Source organism: Pelobates fuscus, chromosome 2 (assembly GCF_036172605.1).
Source record: "Pelobates fuscus isolate aPelFus1 chromosome 2, aPelFus1.pri, whole genome shotgun sequence".
NCBI lineage: Eukaryota > Metazoa > Chordata > Amphibia > Anura > Pelobatidae > Pelobates > Pelobates fuscus.
Window position 1 is genome coordinate 442459600 of NC_086318.1, and position 18794 is coordinate 442478393.

The 18794-nt window shown below is 44.1% G+C and overlaps 1 protein-coding gene across 1 annotated transcript in view; it reads left to right on the forward strand.

Annotated features, from left to right (window-relative positions):
- Positions 1 to 2743: 2743 nt before the first annotated feature.
- ZFAND3 (zinc finger AN1-type containing 3) overlaps positions 2744 to 18794 on the forward strand; it is a 270967-nt gene continuing 254916 nt past the window's right edge. Inside the window, exon 1 of the mRNA XM_063444125.1 lies at positions 2744 to 2886. Coding sequence (XP_063300195.1) covers positions 2816 to 2886 — 71 coding nt within the window. The 5' untranslated portion in view covers positions 2744 to 2815. The remainder of the gene's footprint in view (positions 2887 to 18794) is intronic.

An 18794-nucleotide genomic window follows, 5' to 3' on the forward strand; every position in this document is an offset into this window, starting at 1 on the left:
GGTGAGACTGGCACTGCCTCTCTCTATAAAATGCCCAGGGGGTGAGCCTGGCACTGCCTCTCTATATATAATGCCCAGGGGGTGAGCCTGGCACTGCCTCTCTATATATATAATGCCCAGGAGGTGAGCCTGGCACTGCCTCTCTATATATAATGCCCGGGGGGTGAGACTGGCACTGCCTCTCTCTATATAATGCCCAGGGGGTGAGCCTGGCACTGCCTCTCTCTGTGTAATACCCCGGGGGTGAGCCTGGCACTGCCTCTCTCTATATAATGCCCAGGGGGTGAGCCTGGCACTGCCTCTCGCTATATATTGCCCTGGGGTGAGCCTGGCACTGCCTCTCTCTATATAATGCCCATGGGTGAGCTTGGCACTGCCTCTATATAATGCCCAGGGGGTGAGTTTGGCACTGCCTCTCTCTATATAATGCCCAGGGGGTGAGCCTGGCACTGCCTCTCTATATAATGACCATAGGGTGAGCCTGGCACTGCCTCTCTCTGTGTAATGCCCAGGGAGTGAGACTGGCACTGCCTCTCTCTATATAATGCCCAGGGGTGAGCCTGGCACTACCTCTCTCTATATAATGCCCAGGGGGTGAGCCTGGCACTGCCTCTCTATATAATGCCCATAGGGTGAGCCTGGCACTGCCTCTCTCTATATAATGCCCAGGGGGTGAGCCTGGCACTGCCTCTCTATATAATGCCCATAGGGTGAGCCTGGCACTGCCTCTCTATATATAATGCCCAGGGGTGAGCCTGGCACTGCCTCTCTCTATATAATGCCCAGGGGGTGAGCCTGGCACTGCCTCTCTATATAATGACCATAGGGTGAGCCTGGCACTGCCTCTCTATATAATGCCCAGGGGGTGAGCCTGGCACTGCCTCTCTATATAATGACCATAGGGTGAGCCTGGCACTGCCTCTCTATATAATGCCCAGGGGGTGAGCCTGGCACTGCCTCTCTATATAATGCCCATAGGGTGAGCCTGGCACTGCCTCTCTATATAATGCCCAGGGGGTGAGCCTGGCACTGCCTCTCTATATAATGCCCAGGGGGTGAGCCTGGCACTGCCTCTCTATATAATGCCCATAGGGTGAGCCTGGCACTGCCTCTCTATATAATGCCCAGGGGGTGAGCCTGGCACTGCCTCTCTATATAATGCCCAGGGGGTGAGCCTGGCACTGCCTCTCTATATATAATGCCCAGGGGGTGAGCCTGGCACTGCATCTCTCTATATAATGCCCATAGGGTGAGCCTGGCACTGCCTCTCTATATAATGCCCATAGGGTGAGCCTGGCACTGCCTCTCTATATAATGCCCAGGGGGTGAGCCTGGCACTGCCTCTCTCTATATAATACCCAGGGGGTGAGCCTGGCACTGCCTCTCTATATAATGCCCAGGGGGTGAGCCTGGCACTGCCTCTCTATATAATGCCCAGGGGGTGAGCCTGGCACTGCCTCTCTATATAATGCCCAGGGGGTGAGCCTGGCACTGCCTCTCTCTATATAATGCCCAGGGGGTGAGCCTGGCACTGCCTCTCTCTATAATGGCCAGGGGGTGAGCCTGGCACTGCCTCTCTATATAATGGCCAGGGGGTGAGCCTGGCACTGCCTCTCTATATAATGCCCAGGGGGTGAGCCTGGCACTGCCTCTCTATATAATGCCCAGGGGGTGAGCCTGGCACTGCCTCTCTATATAATGCCCAGGGGGTGAGCCTGGCACTGCCTCTCTATATAATGCCCAGGGGGTGAGCCTGGCACTGCCTCTCTCTATATAATGCCCAGGGGGTGAGCCTGGCACTGCCTCTCTCTATATAATGCCCATAGGGTGAGCCTGGCACTGCCTCTCTATATAATGCCCATAGGGTGAGCCAGGCACTGCCTCTCTATATAATGCCCATAGGGTGAGCCTGGCACTGCCTCTCTATATAATGCCCAGGGGGTGAGCCTGGCACTGCCTCTCTATATAATGCCCAGGGGGTGAGCCTGGCACTGCCTCTCTCTATATAATACCCAGGGGGTGAGCCTGGCACTGCCTCTCTATATAATGCCCAGGGGGTGAGCCTGGCACTGCCTCTCTATATAATGCCCAGGGGGTGAGCCTGGCACTGCCTCTCTATATAATGCCCAGGGGGTGAGCCTGGCACTGCCTCTCTCTAGGTTGCCTCCTCTACTCTGGCTCAGTTCCAACTCCAAGCAAACAGCAACCTCTCCCGCGCATACCATTACAGCCATAGGGTAGCCATTAAATACCCACTCAGCTATATTGCTATATTCCATGAGTTTCTGTCAGGGTACAGCAGGTAATATTGCGTATAGTGTATGGTTTTAGTCTGGAACGCGTTGATAGCGCGGAATGCTCGGGATATGTACTAATGTGATTAATAGTGAGCGGACCCCCCCGCACTGGGGCTCAATGGTTGCTTCCTATTCCAGCTGATTTCAGGTCTGAAGCCTCTACGCCTCAACCAAGACTCTGTAGCGGGAGAAACCATTCACCGAATGGGGGCCGCCGATATGATCTGTGTGGGTCGGTTCCGCAGATTTTGCTGATATTAGTATAGCTTTAGTATCTGTGCTCCATCCCCCGGTTTATAGTGTCTGTGTGTGTATATTGCGGGTGTCCTGGCTCAGGCAGTGCTGCCAGACAGACCCTCTCACTGCGAGGCCCCCCCCCGGTCTGGCAGTGGTACGCTCCGCCTCCAGCTGACCGGCCTGGTCTCACGGTTCGGATCCTCGGACTGGTCTCCCCGCAGTGAGAGCGGCCTGAGCGCGGCCTGGGAGCGGACACAGAGCCTCACAGCCCGGCCTCAGCCATGGGAGACACCGGCAGCGAGCGCAGCAACGCGCCCAGCCTCCCCCCGCGCTGCCCCTGCGGATACTGGGGGTAAGAGAGCCCGGGGACCGGGCAGGGGCCGAGGGGGACCCCCTGACTCCTTCCAGGGGGAGAGCGAGACCCCAAAACCACACGGTGTACCCCAATACCTCCAACATCACCCCAATACCTCCAGCATCACCCCAATATCACCCCACAGCTACCCGGTGTACCCCAATACCTTGAATATCACCCCAATAACACACAGTGTACCCCCAGTACTGCCAGTATCACCCCAATACCGCCAGCACCATCCCAATAACACACAGTGTACCCCAATAACCCCAGCACCACCCCAATACCTCCAATATCATTCCAATACCGCCAGCAACACCCCACAACTACACAGTGTACCCCAATACCTCCAACATCACCCCAATACCTCCAGCATCACCCCAATATCACCCCACAGCTACCCGGTGTACCCCAATACCTTGAATATCACCCCAATAACACACAGTGTACCCCCAGTACTGCCAGCACCATCCCAATAACACACAGTGAGCCCCAATAACCCCAGCACCACCCCAATACCTCCAATATCATTCCAATACCGCCAGCATCACCCCACAACTACACGGTGTACCCCAATACCGCCAGCATTACCCCAATACCGCCAGCACCACCCCACAACTACACGGTGTACCCCAATACCGCCAGCATTACCCCAATACCGCCAGCATCACCCCACAACTACACGGTGTACCCCAATACCGCCAGCATTACCCCAATACCGCCAGCACCACCCCACAACTACACGGTGTACCCCAATACTTCCTACATCACCCCAATACCGCCAGCACTACCCCACAACTACACAGTGTTCCCCAATACCGCCAGCATCACCCCAATAACGCTATCACCCCAATACCACACGGTGTACCCTAATACTGCTAATATCACTCCAATATCACCCCAAAACCACACTGTGTACCCAAATACCGACAGCATCACCCCAATACCGCCAGCACCACCCCAATACCTCCAATATCACCCCAAAACCACATGTGTGTACCCCAATACCGACAGAATCACCCCAATACCACACTGTGTACCCTAATACCGACAGCATCACCCCAATACCACCAGCACCACCCCACAACTACACGGTGTACCCCGATACCGCCAGCATCACCCCAATACCACACAGTGTACCCCTATTACCACCAGCATCACCCCAAAACCACACATCAACCCAAAACTAACATCCCCAGCGTTACCCCAAGGATCTCACTGTACCGCTAACATCTCCAGCGTTACCCCAAGGATCTCACTGTACCGCTAACATCCCCAGCATAACCCCAAGGATCTCACTGTATCGCTAACATCCCCAGCGTTACCCCAAGGATCTCACTGTACCGCTAACATCCCCAGCGTTACCCCAAGGATCTCACTGTACCGCTAACATCCCCAGCGTTACCCCAAGGATCTCACTGTACCGCTAACATCCCCAGCGTTACCCCAAGGATCTCACTGTACCGCTAACATCCCCAGCGTTACCCCAAGGATCTCACTGTACCGCTAACATCCCCAGCGTTACCCCAAGGATCTCACTGTACCGCTAACATCCCCAGCGTATCCCCAAGGATCTCACTGTACCGCTAACATCCCCAGTTACATCAAGGATCTCACTGTACCGCTAACATCCCCAGAATTACATCAAGGATCTCGTTGTACCGATAACATCCTCCGCGTTACCCCAAGGATCTTGCTGTACCGCTAACATCCCCAGCGTTACCCCAAGCATTTCACTGTACCGCCAACATCCCCAGAGTTACATCAAGGATCTCGCTGTACCGCTAACATCCCCAGCGTTACCCCAAGGATCTCACTGTATCGCTAACATCCCCAGCGTTACCCCAAGGATCTCACTGTATCGCTAACATCCCCAACGTTACCCCAAGGATCTCACTGTATCGCTAACATCCCCAGCGTTACCCCAAGGATCTCACTGTATCGCTAACATCCCCAGCGTTACCCCAAGGATCTCACTGTATCGCTAACATCCCCAGCGTTACCCCAAGGAATCCCCTGTATCGCTAACATCCCCAGCGTCACTGGATTAATGATGAGAGAGCATTTTTCATTTGTTATTAGGATGAAGCAGATCCTTGGGGTAACTGTAGCTTTCCATCTTTCAAATGACCGCAATATATTAAATAACTCTTAGATAAGCACTTTCCAGTACATCTATTGTATATTTCCTCTTCTACATCCCTCCCAATAAACCCCACTGTGCTATTCATGTGTAAATCAGTACCCCAAATTAACGTTTCTGTATCACTCCTCTTGTACATATTAAGCATCATTCCATACTATTGTATATCATCCCAGCAGCCCACAACATGGAGCCCGATGGAGTATATCTCCTCGAAGAAACCACACTTTCTCTTCAGTTATGAAAATGTCAACATGATAACTGTGAACCTGACCACTTCCTCCTGTGAGATGGAGCATTCCTTGTTATAGGAACGTTGACAGTAACATCACCCCAAAAACACCAGCAAACGTCTGCACTTTAATACAATGTGACCGCTCTTTAACCGACTGGTTAATCAAGGGAAAACGCACCTTACCCAATAACTGCTTGGACCTCTCACACCCTAGGAGTTGAGCATCAATAATATGTTTGTAACTGGATAATCTCTATGACCTCTTGAACTTTTGAAGTAAGACCCATATTGAGAAGTTCCATTGTCAGTGATGGTTTCTTAACATATTTTATTAACTAGCTCCCATTTGGTGAGTGATGCCCTTTGTCGATGACAGTTTCATGTACCTTCAGCCTAGTCAGATTACTGCCCCTATACTTCCCACTTGTAATTGATTACCCTAATGATTGTTGCACACTCATCAAGTGACCCCTGGACCTTTTCACTTGTTAGTGACTGCCCTTCTGACTAGTGGTTGATTGGCGCTGTCAGCAGTGATTCATTTGCTATCAACCATTATTTAACTTGCCGGAGCCATATATAAACCCCTTCTTAGTGGATAAAGCATTGCCCATTTTAGTTTGCTTTTTTGCTAGACGACTAATACTACAATTCATTCTCCCCTTTGTGCCATACCACATTCCTTCTACATTGTCTAAGGCAAACACATACATTGTCCATGCATGGCTGTACCCCCACTTACTTTACTTCTTAATAAAAATACCTCATTCCCTTTCGTCGTCCTTTGTTAATTTGCCACGTAAATACTTTGTACCTGTTTACAGATTTTACATCTGCCCCTTCCTAGTCATCATAATGACTTTCACTGAGCCCCTCGAATGTTTTACATTTTATTTGCCTCTAATAATTCCATTGCTATATCGCCCCCCACTCCACAGATCTTATACCCGTCATTTAATGAACATCCCCAAGCTCTCGTCTCCTGGAAGGGTTGGGGTTTTCTGTGTTTATGTAAGAGTATAAAAAGTAACATAAAACTTTTTTGTGATAATTTTTTATCATATACTTTTTTAGTCTTTTCTGTTTGAACTAATTACTGCAGCTCAGTTTTTCTAAAGCTCTTGGGTTACACCCGTGGTATCTAAAGTCAGGGCAGCGGGTTTCTGTCAGAATATTCACTGTATTTAATTTGGTTATATTGTAGAAAATATCTGCATAAAATCTCAGTAAAAAAATAAAATGTAAAAAAAATTGCAAGATTATTACTCTGGCTGATAATTTCAATAATTTCAGTTTGGGTTTGTTTGAATAATTGCATGTGTGTTGGTAGCAAATTTGTTTTTCTGGACCCCATTCTGGAGAAATCCAGGTTCTGTCTTGTTCATTTTCATTAAGTGGTTCTTTAGTCTCTCTGAACATGATTTAGAAAAGCTCTTCAGTTCAGACTCAACACGGCCCTTTTATTGTCAATGCAAAGCCATATAAATCATCTCTCAAGGAAGATTGACATACCCAGTTTGAACGGGGGGACAGAGAGTTTTACTAGAAAACCTTCACTAATGGTACTATATCTGGTTGTTGTTTTTTTTTGTTTTTTTTTAGGCGTTCTGCATACCCAACCCACACGTGTTGGATGCAATGTGTACGTCGGGTTAGAATTGATTACACGTTTTATTAATATTCTTGCGATTGCTTTTTCCATAATAATTTGACTTTGGGTTTCTGAGTTGTATTTGAGCTGTCAATTGAGCAACTCCAGAAAGTTACATGAACATCATGATTAAAGGACCTTTTGCAATGAAGTCATTATGGTACCTGGGCACTACTTTAATCAATTAAACTGTTTATGAATGGTTTAACCACAAAGTACTTTAGCTGGTGATCCCCACAGAGATTGGAAAGGGTTCTGTTATAAAAAAGTGACTGAAGCTTGTTAGGTTATTCTTGATGGAATATTGAAGTCATTTCTCTGTTCATGCATTCTCCACATTTGGGGAATTGGGGCAGAAGCACCCACCATATAATTATTACAAAAATAAAAGTGGAGGGTAACATGCAAAGTTTTATAAACAAATATGTAGGCATACACCTATAAGATACAACCGTGTTACAAAAACCTGCTGTATTTTTATGTTTTATAATTGGGGTTATGCAGTTTCCCATTTTTCCTCCATGCCGTCTGAAGAACCTAATTACGGTAACTGGGAATGCCAGAAACGTAGGTTGTGTTTGGAAGGTTCTCAGTTTAGACCTCAGACATGCTTACAGGGTTATTTACTAACGTGTAAGGTCAAAATAGACAGTCTATAAAAATTCTCTTACAGTTCGGCTACTCTGACCTTAAATTTGAAATTCACTTTCAATTCTCGGTTTAGTATATAACCCTGTAAGTCTGCTTTTAGAACTGGTGACTTATGACATCCATTTAGTTTGCATTGGGACATCTAAGCCTGAAAGTTTCTTATTTTTGAATAAACTTTGAAATTATTTTTTTCAAAATATTAAGTTTAAGGTTTATCGCAAAAATATTTGAAATCATTTTAAAAGCTTATCCAAATATATTAAGTCTAGGCCATAATTACGCATTATCATTCCGTGCAAACACTGTGGTGGTTTTAAGGTTATCAGTTCCATCCCCATATTGGGCTCTTATTTTTAGTTTGTATACTTTTTATATATTTTTAGAGGGGTTAGTATATTGTAATTACAGGGTTGTGGTTACTCAATGCAGATAGGCAGTTTCATGCACGAACAAGCAGACAGGTTTTTTTTTTCGGCCTATAGCCCTTCAGTGGGCAAGCGACAGAATGGGGAAGAGAGGGTCAGGGCTGGGAACCGATGTCAGTAATTGCTCCTTCATGGTCCAGTGCCGCTGGGATTCCTAGCATGACTCACCGAACACCAGAACCACAAGGGAGTAATCCTTATTATTGAGGTCTGCATCCGCTGGAAGTGCAGACCTCACACTCCCACACTAGATGAACAAAGATACAGTCACCTGCTAGACCATTAGAGAATATGACCCCTCCACTGGATCACTAGGGATCCAAGAAGGTCAACCAGCTAAGCAAAAATGTTGGGATAGGAGGCACAATGGTGCACTGCATATAGCCAGAACACAACCCACACATTATACATCCTGCACATCATACAATGCACAGCCACAGCACAGTGTGTTTACTTTAGACATTTTCTCCTGCACTGTTAATTGAACTTTAATCACACTCAGAGGGCTCCTGTAGGCTCTAGCAGGCTATTAACAGTAGGGGATAACACAATCTAAATTAAACACACTGTGTGTTCAAACATTAGATTTCTTTTTACAGGAATTGTTTAGGATGTCTGTATCACAGCCAAGGGAAGTTGTGGCTAGGGCTACATAAATAAAGTGATTTAACTCCTAAATGGAAGAGAATTGAGAAGTTAGACTACAGTGGCATGATCGCTATACACCAAAACTGCTTAGTGTCCTTTTAGGATTGATCCATTAAGTATATACCCTATTGGCATTTACATTAACTACAATATAATTTATTGTTTTTTTGGAATGGTGATTATGGCATTTTTCCAATATGTTAGTTTTTCTCTTCCAAAATGTATAATAACCGAATGTAAAAATTTAAATTGCATACCAGGAATTAAACCCTGGCCGTCTGAAAAAAAATATCCTAACCACTAAACCACGGAGAAAAGTGACTGCATGATTTACTTAAATTGTTGATACATACATATTAGGTAGCGGTATCAATATTGCACCTTTTATGTGCAGTGTATTATGGACTTGTTATGCTATAGATGGTATGAAGCTAGTCAGTGATGTCACTTATTTATTTTATTACTGGTTCCGCAGCTCTGTACTATTGGGAAAAAGACAATACTGTGCAAACAGACCAATACAAAAGAAAGAGGGCCCTGTGCGTGAGTTTACAATCTAAGGCTCATGACATTATAACAGTGTATATGTGTGACATCTTTACAATATGACTGTGGATATGTGTGTGTTATACCTTGCATTTTTCTACTATGTGCTATTACTACGTTATGACAGTGGGTGTGTTTTGGGTTGAGATTAAAAAAAGTGTATATGTGTGTGATGTCATTGCATTGTAACATTAGCTACGTTTGTGATGTAATAACATTATAACAAAAGCTGTGTGTGTGATGTCACATAGTTACATAGGCTGAAAATAGACATGCGTCCATCAAGTTTAGCTTTTCTTACATCTGTTTTTGCTTTTGATCCAAAAGAAGGCCAAAAAAAAACCAGTTTGTGCTTTCCAATTTTGCTACACTTTTGCAACAAACTTGGAAAAAAATCCTTCTTAACCCCAGAATGGCAGTCAGATCTCTCCTTGGATCGATAAGCTGTTGCCCCACATATAAAAAAAATATTTAATCCCTGAATTATATGTTTTTTTGGAAGTTTGCCTTCAGTTGCTGTTTAAACATCTTTATAGAATCTAACAAAACCACATCTTCAGGTAGAGAATTTCACATCCTTATTGTTTTTACTGTAGAAATAATTTTATTTGCCTAAATCTAAATCTCTTTTCTTCCAGTTTAAATATGTGACCTCATGTCCTATGTGTAGTCCTGTTTATGAATAGATTTCCAGACCATGGTTTGTATTGGCCCCGAATATATCTGTATATTTGCGCCTCTGAGGCACAGGTTTTTTTTAAACAGGTTTAAATTTGTTAACCTTTCTTCATAGTGAACGTCTTCCATTCCTCTTATTAATTTTGTAGCCCGCCTTTGCACTTTTTCTAGTGCTATAATATCCATCTTTAGAACAGGTGCCTATAATTGCACAATATATTCAAGGTGTGGTCTTACCAGTGATTTATAAAGAGGCAAAATTATCTTTTCATTCTGAGAATCAGTCCCCCAATCTATGTAAATCCCTCTGCATCAAACTAATAGCCTGCCCACATTGCATTACTTTACAGAGTTTTGTGTCAACTGCAAACACTAAAATATGGCGTCTATTTCAAGATAATTTATAAATATGTTAAATAGAAGCGGTCCCAGTACAGAATCCTGAGGGACACCACTTACCACTTTTGTCCAGCTTAAAAATGTACCATTAATGACCACTTTAGTTTTAAGGAAAACTAGCCTATAGTGCCCCCCTGTCCCCCTTCCATCCCCCCATGGTGCAGAAGGGGTTAAAAACCCTTTTCTGTCACTTAACTGATTCCAGAGCCAATGTCCCTTGCTCCTGGTTCAGGTTCCACCTCTGCAGAGGGACCTAATGCACATGCCAATAGAGGTGGAGTTAACCCTGTAAGGTAACTATTGCAGTTTAGCCAAAAATATTTACAATTGAAGGGATAAGGGACATGGGGCACTGCACCCAGACAACTTGAATAAGCTGAAATGGTCTGGGTGCCTATAGATTCGGATGAAATTTCTTGTTCTTGGGTAGAACATTGGCTTTAAGGAATACTATAGACATTAAGAGGAGGTGGCATTTCTGGATGACCGTTTCCCACCCAACCTGCCCCACATCACACCCTCCCCATGGAACTCATTACAATTCTAGATAGCTCAAATTACCTGGCTTTCTTGATAAACCAATCATATCCACCAAGCCCTCCACACCTGAAATAGCTTAATTCACACAATTAATATCTTTTAACCCTTATCCCTCCTAACCTCACCTATGATTTTTACAGCTTAATTCTCCATATCTTAAAAATGCAGTGCCTATTCTCCTATTAATGTTCTCCCTTATATTTTTCACTTTCTACCTCACTTCCCTCATTATTAAAATCTCTATCATTTTACTTACCTGTTCCTGCTGACACCATCTTCATTGCTCCCTCTCTACTTCCCTCATCTCTGTATTCATCATTTGCACTTTACTCATATGTATCCAGCTTTTCTCCACAAACCCTTCCTAAATCCCCTAAATACAAGTTCTCATCCCAAACATTGAAATATTACTCCCACCTTCTCTTCCTTCCCATCCTACTGCTCCTAACAGCTGATAATTTCTCTCCAAACCCTGGTTCCTCCTCTACTAACACACCTGGTGCTAACACCAGAAACCACAACAATCTCATATCCATTCCATGTAACTCTCACTATAATTCCTCCTTTAAAGCTGCCCTCTGGAATGCATGCTCTCAACTTCCATTCATGACCTATTTATCTCACACTCCCTAAACTTACTTGCACTAACGGAAACATGACTCTCCCTCTGATACAGCTGCCCCTGCCTCACTATGCTTTGGTGGTCTTCATTTTACCCACAACCCAAGACAGGCTGAGAGTAAAGGTGGCGGTGTAGGATTTCTGCTTTCACCCCACTGCTCCTTTAAAACTCTGCGCACACGACCGCCCCCTCCTCCCCTTTCCCCATATTTCTCCAGTTTTGAAATTCACTCAATTCGTCTGTTCAAACCCATCTCTGCTAACATAGCTGTCATCTATCGCCCCCCTGGTTTCCATAGTCTGTTCCTTGACCATTTTTCTGCTTGGCTTCCCTACTTCCTTTCAAGTAATATCCCTTCCCTAACTCTCCCCCATTAACCCACTCCTGACCTCAATAGCTTCCAAACTCCTTTCTATTACCTCCTCCCTTGGCCTATCACAGTGGGTAAATACTCCCACATGTAGCTGGTAATACCCTCGATCTTGCCTTTTCTAATGCATGCACTATATCTAAGCTCCACAACACCCCATTTACTCTCTCTGATCACAACCTCTTATCATTTGTTCCTGAAAGACCCCTCACCCAACAGCCTCACCCTAACCGCCCTCAACTTAGAAGGGAACTGAATTCTCTTGAAATCCAGCAACTCTCATCTGATCTCCATTCAAAACTCTCATTCATCCCCAAATTTTTCCTGTCCCTCTCTGGCTATCTCCTCATATAATGATACCCTCACCTCTGCCCTGGATGCTGCAGCCCCGCTCCAAAGATGCACCTCAAGGAAAACACGCCTCCAACCATGGCACACTTAATTGACCCGCTACCTGCAAAGCTGAATGCTGCTGAAGGAAGTCCCGCACCTTGTCAGACTTCCTCCATTATAAATTCATTTTGTGTTCATATAGCACAGCCCTCGCACTTGCTAAACAATCCTACTTTTCCTCTCGTTAGTACATACTCACGCAATCCTAGGCGTCTCTTTAATACCTTCAACTCTCTCCTTTGCCCACCTCAAGCCACCCCTCAAACTGACCATTCAGCAGATAGCCTTGCATGCTACTTTACCAACCAGATTGAACAGTTAAGGAAAGAATTCTCCCTCCTTTGCTCCTTACTCTCGCAACCACACATGGACCGTACCTTCCCTACCCTAGAGGCCTTCTCCCAGCTACAGAACAGGAAGTGGCTTCGCTTCTCCTCTCCTCTCCTCTCGTCCCACCACCTCTCCGCTTGATCCAGTACCTTCCCACCTTATCAGATCTCTCTCCCTTTGTCTTGTACAATCCTTAACGCACAAAAAAAACAAACCTGTCAATTCCACCTTAAAAACATCGCCCGCATCCGCCCTTTCTCATGCAAGATGCTGCCAAGGAGCTTGTTCATGCTCTGGTAATCTCTCATGGAGTCTCCCTGCATGTGTAAAATAAAAATTAATAAATAAAAATATCATTAGATATGTGTGTGTATATATGTGTATTCAATCTCTTGTGGCTCGCACTCAAATGCTCCCAGTCTTGTCCATGCCTCGGTGCAACCTCCGGCTAATCATATAAAAATACCTTGGTAGAGAGCACTCGTAGGACTTGTCGTGGTAAAAAATATGTTTTTATTCAGCAATCAAAAATCACAGTATGTCAGTGTCGACGTTTCAGTCCATCTGGACTTTGTCTTGATAAAAGTCCAGATGGACTGAAACGTCGACACTGACATACTGTGATTTTTGATTGCTAAATAAAAACATATTTTTTACCACGACAAGTCCTACGAGTGCTCTCTACCAAGGTATTTTTATATATGTTGTGACGAGACCAATCTCGCCACATTGCATTGGAGGAGCCTGGTTGCCCGCCTGCTGCCTTTGGATTATGGACCGGCAGTTAAAGGGTTAATTTTACTGTGCAGAAAGATTTATTTCTTCCTTTCTGCACAGCCGTTCGGTAGATTCTATCAGCCTCCCCAGAGCCGTGGGAAGCCGGCCGGCGCCGTCAATTGGCCACCCAGAAGCTGGCGTGTGCCCTCCATTTACCTCCCTGAAGCCGCGGTTAACTGCGGCTTAACGAGCATGTGCCGGCAATTGACCACCCAGTAGCTGCGGTTATCCGCAGCTTAATTGATTGTTACTGGGTGGTCGCGGTTACACCTAGCCGCCACACGATGGCGGTGTTATGGAGCTCCCCGGGCAGCCAGCGCTTTTCTGCCAGCCTTTAATACAAAAGCGGACACATTTACGTGCAGGCACCGCTGAGCCTCCAGCCCCCTGGTTCCTATTCGGGACAATTTAGCTAAAACCTGGAACTTCGGGAGTTTATTTTATGGGAATGTTCTAACCCAGATAGCTATGCCATGGAGCCTGTTCGTGGAATTAAAGACTTTGGCAATTAAACTGTATTCGTGTGGTCTGAGTGTCATTCACCTAATAATGTGCACTCAGACCTGAGCTATCTGGGAATATGTGACATGTCTATGTTTTATGTGTAAAAGGTGACTTTATGTATTTTAAAGTGTTTGCTGTTTTTGTGTCCCCACGTGTGTAATGGAGTTTTGCCTTTGTCCTGGGAGATAATTGAATTACTTCTCAATTATCTCCAGGGCAGAAAAGGAAGCCAGGATGCATTGTGGGGATGTTTTACTGCTGTATGTCTGTAATTGGTACTTGTCTGTCCGTTGTTACAGTCTCCCATTTGGTCCCCTAGGGGAGTGTCCACCAGGTGGGAGACCTGCATAAATACAAGGGCAGGTAGCCCTTAATAAACAGACCACTGCTTGACCCTCAACACGGAGCCTTGTCTCGGGATTCACTGTATGCTGATAGAGACTGACTGCCAGGAGTGTAAGCCGCTTGGGAGCTTATCCTGTTCGTCTGCTAGCAGCTATTCGTGAAGTTCCAGTTCGGGAGTTTGGAGTGCTACCTTATTCCCTTGTATGCAGTTCGGGAGTTTGGTGCATTCACTTATATCCAATTCGTGAGTTTTGGTGATTCTACAGTAGCTGTGCCTGTCTTTGAAAAGGGGATTATCGCCTAAACAGATTTTAACCCCTTGTCTGCGGAAACGGTCCGTTACATATGTGTATAGATATATAGACATATTATATCTACCGTATATACTCGAGTATAAGTCGACACAAATATAAGCCGAGGCCCCTAATTTTACCACAAAAAAATGGGAAAACTTATTGACTCAAGTATAAGCCTAGGGTGGGAAATGCAGCAGCTACTGGTAAATTTCTAAATAAAATTACATTAATTGAATATTTATTTACAGTGTGTGTATATAATGAATGCAGTGTTATATATGTCATACAAAATTAATTTTTATATTAATATAAAAATACACTTATAATTAAATTACACACACATATATATATATATATATATATATATATATATATATATATATATATATTTATTTATATATATTTTGTATATATATTATAAAATATAAATAAATGTAAAAATCATTAAAAAAATTATATATATTTGTAATTTTATTCTAACAGTATTTTGATATTAATATATATATTTTAAAATACACTTAGAATTAAATTATATATATCTGTGTATATATACATAAATAATACGAAATATATTTATATATCCATATACAAAATTGCATAAATAATTTCATAAATATACACGTAGACTTCAAAGATATAAATTTGTGTGTGTGTGTATATATATATATATATATAAATTCTACGTGCATATTTATGTAATTGTGTTTACATAAATAAGTAATTTTATTGATTGCAATTTCAGGGACCTGCCTGCCAACCCAGGCCGACAGTCCAGATAATTTAATTTGCTAGCACTGTGTTTAACCCTGTAACTTTCTATGACACCCAAAAACCTGTACATGGGGGGGTGCTGTTTTACTCGGGAGACTTCGCGTAACACAAATATTAGTGTTTCAAAACAGTAAAACATATCACAGCGATGATATTGTCAGTGAAAGTGAAGTTTTTTTTGCATTTTTCATACACTAACAGCACTTTCACTGATGATATAATTGATACGTTTTACTGTTTTGAAACACTAATATTTGTGTTCAGCAAAATATCCAGAGTATAACAGTACCCCCCATGTACAGGTTTTATAGTGTTTTTGAAAGTTACAGGGTCAAATATAAGGGTCAAAATTTTTCACATGGGGGGGAGGGGTGTGTGTGATATCATTATATTATCACTGGGGGGAGGGGTGTGTGATATCATTATATTATCACTGGGGGAAGGTGTGTGTGTGATATCATTATATTATCACTGGGGGAAGGTGTGTGTGATGTAATTATATTATCACTGGGGGAAGGTGTGTGTGATGTCATTATATTCTCACTGGGGGAAGGTGTGTATGATGTCGTTATATTATCACTGGGGGATGGGGTGTGTGTGATATTATTATATTCTCACTGGGGGAAGGTGTGTGTGTGATATTATTATATTCTCACTGGGGGAAGCTGTGTGTGTGATATCATTATATTCTCACTGGGGGAAGGTGTGTGTGATATATTCTCACTGGGGGAAGGTGTGTGTGATATATTCTCACTGGGGGAAGGTGTGTGTGATATATTCTCACTGGGGGAAGGTGTGTGTGATATCATATTCTCACTGGGGGAAGGTGTGTGTGTTATATCTCACTGGGGAAAGGTGTGTGTGTGTGTGATGTCATTATATTCTCACTAGGGGAAGGTGTGTGTGTGATGTCATTATATTCTCACTGGGGGAAGGGGTGTGTGATGTCATTATATTCTCAACGGGGGAAGGTGTGTGTGTGTGATGTCATTATATTCTCACTGGGGGAAGGTGTGTGATATCATTCTATTCTCACTGGGGGAAGGTGTGTGTGATATCATATTCTCACTGGGGGAAGGTGTGTGTGTGATGTCATTATATTCTCACTGGGGGAAGGTGTATGTGTGATGTCATTATCACTGGGGGAAGGTGTGTGTATGATGTCATTATCACTGGGGGAAGGTGTGTGTGTGTGTGTGTGTGTGTGTGATGTCATTATATTATCACTGGGGGAAGGTGTGTGTGTGTGTGAGAAATATCATATTATCACTGGGGGAAGGTGGGTTTGTGTGTGATATCATTATATTATCACTGGGGGAGATGTGTGTGATGTAATCATATTATCACTAGGGGAAGGTGTGTGTGATGTCATTATATTATCACTGGGGGAGATGTGTGTGATGTCATTATCTGACACACAGATTCACCCACTGCACATGTATCTCCAGACTCGCAGACACACACAAACAGACACACACACACATTCAGAAGTTGAGTTTTTAAAAATATTTTGATTGAAACCCACCCAGTCCCTTTACCTTTTGGAGAGGGGGAGTGGACAGGCTTTCCCTGGGGTCCAGTGGGGCTGTCATCTCCCTACTCTGCCCCCTGTCGCGCACTGTTTAGTATGCCAGGGGCCGGAGTGACGTCATATTCATGTCACAAACAAACAAGTACAAACACCACACACACACACACAGATACAAAAATCCTACCTTTTGGCTGACTGGGTCTGGTGGGAGTTGGCGTCCTGCTGCTCTCCCCGTCCACTCCGCCTGCCCCGCCCCTCCTCTCCCGCACAGTGTGCTCTGTGTGCGAGCTGGGAGGAAGAAGTTACAAGCTTTTACTTCCTCCCAGCTCTGGCTGCAGGTAACACAGGGGTCCAGTCGGGCTATTAATCCGCTGCAGCGCGTGACCGGACCCCCGAAGGCACAGGTGTATTGGGTAGCCCAAAGTGCATGGGCCACCCAATACACTCAGGCAGCAGTTCCCAGCTCATGCGGCTGGCACCGCCGCCATTGCCTAAATTCTTTCGCGCACTGAATTGTACCCCTTGGGGTACGCGTACCACTGTTTGGGAATCTATGTCATAGAGAATAACTGGAGCATGGCCATTGGTGGACAGTCTGGTGGAAATAGAGGAAGCAGGGAGATGTGACATGAAATCAGAGGAGGGGCAGAGAATCTGATCAGAGAAGGTAGTTCTAAAGCTACTTTTTACGCTATTTCAGGAAAAAAGCATTTAGTGACACTAGGTTTACTGTTGGGTGGAGGGGCGGGATATGCATTTGTTCTACCTATACAGTTCCGTTTTCTTACAATTCATAACCATGATTTCTAATTCTTTATTTGGTCATTTTGTTTAAAACGTTGTAACATGAATTCAGTTGCAGTGATAGTTTAGTTATCAGAATAGCCAGTGACTGTTCTCTGTGACCTGAGACTTTTTATTTTACATGTACTATGAAATCCATTAGTTAAACCCTTGTGACGGAGTTATCTCTGTATGAGTGACGCCTTTCACTCCATCTCTAGTATGATGGTAAGAATGATAATTTGCACTTTGCCTCCGTTATCTTCTGCCGATAATAAGACCACCATAGCTGGAGATATATTAACGCACCTTATTCACCACGGCTAGCTGAAGAACGGTAACTAAGGATTCCCATTCATCTTTCTTTCTTTTTTCCTTCCTGTGTTTGGGAGAAAATGGATTTGTGATCATTTTATTGTAGGAGATTTCTGTATGTATGTGTTGCTTGTAGAAAACTGCTACAGAGTCCAATGGAATCAGATGGTAATTTCTACTGATTTTCATAGTGTTTTGCCCACTTTACTCTGAATAACTGAAATCCTCCCATGTATCTAGTGCTGAACTAATTCTCCTTCACTGATGTAGTGTTGTATTATGGACGAGAATTTAGATGCAGCCCTAGTGCATTGTTCTTTTTATGCCATAAATAAACAGACTTTAAAGGGTTATTCAAACATCAGAGCCATTACAGCCGCTGTAGTGGTTATGATGACAGGAATACAGTGGCCCTATTTCCTAGTAATGAGGCAAACCATTTTATTACAGTTTGCCGTCTTACTTGGTCCGGCCGGGTGCCGAGTCTACTTTAAGGCTGGGTGGGATGTGTAACCGACTTATGCCGAGTTGATCCTGTCGGCCAATCATTGGCTGAGAGCAGTCAGCTGCCATTAATTGCAATTTTGTGCATATTGACCTGACAGCCCTTAACTCTAATTCCATCCTGGGTAATGGTGCCCTTATGACAGTGCTGAAGGTGGAGTTACACCACAGCAGCAGAGGGGTTAATCTCCATATGTGCAGCGTTTCTTATGGCGCCAGGCACCATAACCACCATAACCACTTCAAATCACTGAATGATCATAGTGCTTGGAGTAACCCTTTGAGAATCCAAACTGTTCTATACAATGCGCACAGTGCAATTGTACTATAAATGCTACATTAAATGAGTCAGGCTCTTTATGCCTGGTTAGGACGTATATGGAGAACATGATATTGTGATTTATTTATTTATTATTCCAGTATTAAATAAACGCATTTCTGTGCAACT